This window comes from Gymnoscopelus microlampas (genome assembly GCF_963454915.1).
Source record: "Gymnoscopelus microlampas genome assembly, chromosome: 9".
Lineage (NCBI taxonomy): Eukaryota > Metazoa > Chordata > Actinopteri > Myctophiformes > Myctophidae > Gymnoscopelus > Gymnoscopelus microlampas.
In genome coordinates, this window is record NC_139946.1 from 29760700 (window position 1) to 29768116 (window position 7417).

General features: G+C 40.5%; 1 protein-coding gene across 2 annotated transcripts in view; it reads left to right on the plus strand.

The window, feature by feature from the left end:
• The first annotated feature begins 4824 nt into the window (after positions 1-4824).
• The window catches only part of LOC311052585 (pre-B-cell leukemia transcription factor 1), a 60200-nt gene continuing 57607 nt past the window's right edge, over positions 4825-7417 (plus strand). For both annotated transcript variants that reach the window (XM_084067600.1, XM_084067601.1), the window contains exons 1-2: positions 4825-5455; positions 6678-6751. In XM_084067600.1, coding sequence (XP_083923726.1) covers positions 5265-5455; positions 6678-6751 — 265 coding nt within the window. In that variant the 5' untranslated portion in view covers positions 4825-5264. The remainder of the gene's footprint in view (positions 5456-6677; positions 6752-7417) is intronic.

A 7417-nucleotide genomic window follows, 5' to 3' on the forward strand; every position in this document is an offset into this window, starting at 1 on the left:
GTTAAAATTACGCAAAGCTCATAATATTTGCCATATTATTGATGGGAAACAATTTCATGCTAACTTTGCATAGTTATGCCAATATGTGAACGCTACTGACGGCGTGATCATAAACATTGATATTCGCATGGGCCCAATGCTGAAGTCCGCTGTTGCATCATTTTAATCCACATGTACTCACCGATATACCGGCCACTGTACGCCTAGACTATGAATCGGCCTTTAGGCTATAACCTTGTAACGTCATGTTTGTCCTAGTGATGACAACATGCCATTCTACTTTTTGATGTGTTCACTGTCCAAAGATTTGTCTCAATACAACATGTCACTCCGGTTGCACCACAATGATGTAATGACAGTCCTTTATAATTATTACTGTACTGTACATTGCCTGTGCCGTTTCATACACGCACACAACCTCAAAACATTGTCATCACATGCCCCAGACAGACAGAGAGATGGAGGGAGGTTGGGCATGCCTCCTGGCAGAGATTTGTGCTCTACTGAGTGCATATATATATACTAAATCTCTTCATCATTTAACCTACTTGAAGATGACTTAATCTGTTCCTTGTTAGGGCAGATGTATGAATCACTATACTGGTAGACAAATCGATTGTCTCAGTCTCCAAAGGAATGTATCATGCTCCAATATAAAACAACCCCAGGGGATTGTTAGGCGAAGGATAATCTTTGTGTCGCCAAGCTTTCGTGTCAAACCATATATTTTGATGTAAAAGGAGCCTCTACTAGTGCATAATCTAGCTTCATGCACAGTTGTGTCACACAGAAGATCACCAGTGGGCCATCTCAGTTGCAGCAGTTGCAGTGACCACACTAACACTGAAGTTTAAGTCACGGGTAAATACTATAACATCAGATGCCTCCTTGTTTTCTTATGATAGTGTTTTTTGTCCTTTGAACATACTGTGACTTCCTTTTCATCAGCCACTACTGTACACTTTACCTCTGCTGGATGTTTGAAATCAAAGAGAAGGTGTGCTTTCCCTGTGTTCGTCTCTCAGGCAATAATGACTAGAATCAGAGGAAGGAGAGTCAAAACGTCTACACTACAGTATACGCCCTGGTCCCTCCTTCCTATCAATACCGCTTCTCTAGAAGCCAAAAGTGTTGTGGGATGAATGGGAGGATTTATCTGCCTAAGCCCATCACATGGAGTGACCTGGGGCCTGGAGCAGAGAGGACTCTGTTTGAGGCGCCATGGGAAGGCAACCTCTGGCTGATACCCTGTCTCTCTCCCACTCACTCTCGGTCCTGTTCCAGCTTAGGAAACTCTCAGTCTCTGCAGTGACTGACCCTACATTCAGGGACTGATTCGGAAGTGTGTTTGTTGTTGTGTGGTGTTGTCTGAGTGAGGTTTTTAACCACTTAAACCCTATATACTATGCCCCGTACTTTATCCCCTCTATACCAAATCTCTTAGCCGTAAATAGCAGATCTACTTGCTCATAATATATCACATTGCGATGTGTCGTGAGCTTTTAGATCTGCTATTTTTGCCAAATGTTCGCCCCCAGAATAGGGACGCTAGGGTTCATGTCATGTGGTTAAGTCATTTCATCACTTGAAAGCAAGAAAAGATTAGACGCATGTCATGAAGCCATGCTTAACTTTGTATCTTTATTGATACTGTATGCTGCTGCCAACCTTTATTTCTTTTATCAGGAGAACTTAAACCTTGTATAATGTTCATCACAATTACTCTATAGGCTATGTACTGTATGGATAGCAACAATACCCTGTACCTTTTGAGGACCACTTAATAAATCAATCTTGTGTCTCTCAAATTTAAATAAAATAAAATCTCAAAATCCACAAAATGAGATACAGTTGTTCAGGATAGTATAGTTGGATCAACAGGGCTTCAAGCCTAATTTATACTTCATCACACAACAACCAAAGTACTTTTTTCTGTCTTACTATTGCTGCTATATTTTTCGTTGTTGAGGTTATTGTTTATTATTGCTACTACAATGTTAAGGACCCAAAACCAAAGAATATTACTCTTATGCTCTCATACTGTATAAGATGTAACAATAAAGATATTGAATGTTATCGCTTACCAAGAATAACTGATTTTCAGCGAGTGACGGTGTATGAATTAGGCTTTAGCCTCTGTGTCCGTCGGGTAGCTCATTTTTACTAAGTAGTGCTAAACAGATGTTTGGGGGAAGCGTTGGTCTTTGCTCTAGCTGATGGAAATGCATTTGAGGTGTGGCACACATTTGTTGAGAAGTTGAAATATTCAAAACTTCTAGTTCTTGGTGCTCTGAGTATTTAAATCATGCGAAGGTGCAAGTGCCGTTGGGAATGTGCAACAGCACATCTTTTCCATGCAGCCTAAAGCTCAACTCCAATGCTGTGGAAGATCAGCTGTATACAGTGTGGGGGTGTGAGGTCCAATGCTGCACGGGGGTGATATATTTTACACTACTGTTAGAAGTTGCCATTGTTTCTTTTAATAACTGTGGGAGTATCATAGAATCATACCAGGGAGGCTTGTACTTTGCTTCAGCAAACATATTCTGTGTCAAGTTCCTGTAAATAGTGTACACATCTCCGTCATAAATTAAGTATTAAATACCGCCTACTTTGGCATTGCCTGTTGTACCACTAGTGTGAGTCACACATAAGTCTGGCAATAAACGCATGAAGATCACTGCCTGGTCTCTGATACGTTTGCCTTGCCACAGAGTTTGAAAGTATCAGCATATATTTAGATTTCTAAATGCCCTGCTAACAGAACTTGGCAGATGTTAGGGAGTCATACGGTTGCTGGTGTAACAGAGACCCCCTCAGGTATTCTCATTATTCTACCACCGAGCAGATGGCAAGGAAGCTTACCACACTTACCATTATACATCATGCATATTCTGCTCCCAATTTACATAGCTGCTGCTTCACAGGAGCTCCTACAGGGAGAGTACCTAGCTCAAGGATAGCACTGCAGCTTCACCTGGGACTGGTGAAGGCAGTCTGAGATGTCACTGTCACTACACCTCAAACTCAAATATGCTAATAGTCAAACAGAGGTATTCCAATGGGTGCATCCCAGTTGTATATTTTGAATGAAGCTTGAAGTTTGAGAAACATTATATTAAGAGATGGTCCTCATGAAGGGGTAAAAATAACTGCTAGCTATATGCATGTACAGCAGAAGCTCACTTCTCAAGACTCCAGTGTTCAAAACTGACACATTTACTGAAAATATGTCATGAAAATATCTGCTGTGTTTTAATTGCATTTCAGTCAATAATTGCACAATTAATTGGTTTGAAATGACAAGTGACTTGATTAATCTATAAGTCATAATAACTGTCTACAAAAGTGGTATTTTATATACAGTAGTACTGCAGGTGTGCAATGTCTAAATGGTAGATATGTTGCTATTATTTTGCCTGCATAATGGTACAGTAATATGGCATCATTTGAATTCAAAGTGTAGTGCAAATCAGTCTGAAGACATTTTAACATAAATATGCATGTCCAAAGTTAACATTCACACTTGAAGTGGAGCCAAAGAGTGTTGCAGATGCCAAAAAAATATGTATATGTCAGTACAACACGTTATAATGGTCATCACAATATCTTGTCAAATAGAGAGGCGAGAAAGCATACCTTATTTGACACGAATGGCCGCAACACCACCAATGTAATACTGTTATGCTTTTAGATACTTTCCCCATTATTTCACACTTATCGCAATCAAGCTTTATGATTTGCACAGCCTTGTTCACACTTAAGTTGCACACGGTTTCCAGCATTTTGCGCCTGCTCCCCCCTCTTCCCTGTGAACATCTCACAGAGGCAGGACTCAGGAGGGAGCAGCGTGCAAGTGAGGCTGCACTAGGCCTGAAGGGCACTTTTCAGCCTGGCCAGACACACTCGGGCTTTGCTGCTTGGCTGCGCCAACATGGGTCACCGGCTTACATTAGGAGGACCCTGCCAAACTCAGCCATGCGAGGCCCTCCAACATACCTGAAAAAAATCAACAATGTGTGGGGTCCACAACCCCAATGTTGAGCACAAACTAAGCACATTGTACATGATGATGTGAGTGTTAAAGATCATGTGGTCCCATACTGAGAATTTAATGACATTACAAGATATCACACAGAGGTCCTTCATGGTGATTACACCCATCAGTAGATGGGCTCCCCTTACATTAATCTTAAGGCACATTATCTAACCAATAACTTTAACCAGATGAAGGGGCTTGGTCAATTGTTTTGATTAGTGTATACCCAGGATGAATCTATTTCTCTGCAATAGTTATGAAAATGAAATTGTCTCTTGTGGAACAAATGGGGATCTTCCCTGGGTCAGGGGGGAGACTTAAGCAGACCTCTTGCATCAACGACTATTATTTATTAGATAGATATATAGAGTTCAGGCTCTACCCAGTAAAATCATCAGGGTTAATGTATCCATTTCTAACTCGGTTTATCCATTTGGTTACATTTGTACACTGACTCTCTGAGTCTGAGTTAAATGAACACTGAGGATTTTACTGTGCGTAGGCCTATCCAACACCACTGAGTTGCCACTCTGATCTCTCCTGTCTTTTGCATCAGGGCACCCACATCTCGGAGAGTTCTCCCCTTCTCCTGCAACCCACCTTTAAGTAGCCCTCCAATGATCGACGTTTCACGAGAGGCACCTCAAGGTGGGGCTAAATGGTCTATATTCCCAATCATGTCGCGTAGGCGGAGTCTGTCTCTCATACTCCAGCTATGTGCTGCTTGCCAGCCTGTATACTGTACATGACAAAAGCAAGAAGAGGATGGAGTAAGTCAAATTAACCTAGTTACTGTCTCTTAAAAGCCACTTTTTTTTATCACGGCACATAGTCTATTTGACCAGAAAGGATTGAGGATTTGGATCACACTCCGTGTCTCCGTCGTACATAAAACGTGCCCGAATTCATATTTTTATAGTTGTAGTCAGCCTATCTTTTTCTGCGCCCCACTCACACACAAGGCAAGGCAGTTCAGATCACATTTCACCCTGAGCTGCTTCGACCAGCTGGGAGAGAAACGAGAGCGATCAGCAGAGGGCTTGTTTCTCTTCACCACCTCCTCCTCCGATACGGGGCTGCTTGGCTTGGCTCGGCTTGGCGACTCATCCGCGCTCCGTTGTGCGCAATAACGCTCCGTTCGGAATCTATTATTTCTCTCTTCTCTTCTCCGGGATTTCAGTGAGATTGACGCCGAGGCACAGATCGGTGAGCTGGGATCGAAGAGATGGACGAGCAGCCGCGGTTGATGCATTCTCACTCGGTAGGCATGGCAGGGCACCCCGGCCTGCCGCAACACATGCAGGAGCAAGGCAACGGAGGGACGGACGGCGATGGAAGGAAACATCAGGACATTGGAGACATTTTACAGCAAATCATGACCATCACCGATCAGAGTCTGGATGAAGCCCAAGCCAGGTATGGATGTGCTGCAGATTTCTGTGTCCTCGTCCACTGTCAGTAAAGCAATGTGGCAAACTATGTATACAATTAAATTAATAAGAAATAAAAAGCAGTGACATTTTTTTTTACTTTGAAATTTAGAAAGCTGTTAGTTTACCGGCACAGAATGCACTTACGCGCTTGAAATAGTCTGTATTCAATTTAAAAAAGGAGCTTTATTGGCATGAGGAAACATACGTTTACATTGCCAAAAAGCAAGTGTCAAAATGTAATAAATATAAAATAGTCTGTAACAAAACAGAGGAAAAACCACGGCATCATGCACTGCAGCACTTCAACTTAAATCATGACATGACAAGCTGGCTCTTAAAGATCAGACGAGACAAAAAGTCCACACCTAAAGTATGTAAATATCTATTTCCCCCCGTCTTTCTTGCAAGTGTCTTTCATAAAATGTTGACCCTAGAGGCTATTTATGAAACACTTCGCAGCTTCATGTACTAAGACGGATCCGCAGGATAAATCAATAAAATAATTGGCTACTAATTAATGCGAAATGCAATTAATGAGTGACATCCTAGTGAACCACTGACTCCACGTCTTGCCTGACATGCATGAAGTGAATGTGGTGCACAAATAGGCTACAACATCACTTTCACTTTTTACATACTTTTATTTAATTTTAGTAAAATAATTTACCATTTTGGTTTAAGTCAAATTATGTTAGACTGATTTAATTGGTCTGTGACAGTTATGTTTCAACATGATTTAACACTATTTTTGTGTGTATTTTACAGTAGCCAACCATCTTTGATCAACAGTTTTGCATTATGGTTAACATGGCTTTCTGTGTCCTTGTTGTAGGCCTATTACACTTTAACAGCCATTAGGGATAAGTAAATCTAATTAATTAATTAAGGCCAATGTTTTAGAACAGTTGTTATACATGTTGATTGATGTATTCTTCAAGCCCACTGCATCTATATAGGTTTTCTTAAAGATAAGATTATAAGAATAGCCTATAGTTGGGTCATATTAAGCTATAGCCTAGGCCCTAGTAGGCTACTATATATGTTAGTATATTGTAAACTTTCTTACAAACAAATTACACACTGTATTCTCATAGAAAACAAATACAAAATCATTGTAGTCTTATATTGATGGTTTAGAAGTAAAATAGGCTATATAATTCTCTTGTCGGCATTTCAGGTTGCTTACACCAACTTTTGTGTTACAGGAAACACGCTCTGAATTGTCACAGAATGAAGCCTGCTCTTTTTAATGTCTTGTGTGAAATCAAAGAAAAGACAGGTACGTTCACATTTTCAGCAACATTTATTGCTACTCATTCATTCACCGACTTTTACTCTAGTCTAAGGCAACGGTAACCTTGAGATGGAAAATGTAAATTATCTGTATGGCACTGCACTGATGGTGTAATGTCCAAATGTTCTGCTCCAAAACATGCAAGTCACCTTAAGTAGGTGAAATGTGCCCAAACAATAACTTTTGTTTGATAAAATTTGTGCACAAAATATTGTCTCAGAGTAGCACACAGTGAGTGACAATACTTGTGTGTTACTATTTCAGAGAAATGTTCAAGAACCTGATGTAGGAATCAGGATGTTTGATCATAATGCTGTTTGGCTTATACATAAACATGTCACTTATGTTACCCCTATTTTAAGTACCTTACAATGGGTACAGTGGAAAAATAACCGTCCATATAATTTATCATGTCACTAGATGAATTAGACGTTTTGATGTTATCGTTGGATAATAAAGAGAATTATTGTGATGTCTCCAACGCTAACCGTTACATCTGGTGAATATGTCTCATTCTATTGAATATTGTGTCCCTCCATTAAAGTAGAGAGTGTGTCACACAAATAATTGCTTGAAGAGAAATGACATAACATAGGAGGCGTAAGTCATGTTTCCAAATCGTTTTCACCCCTGTGACATTTTTGAAATTGG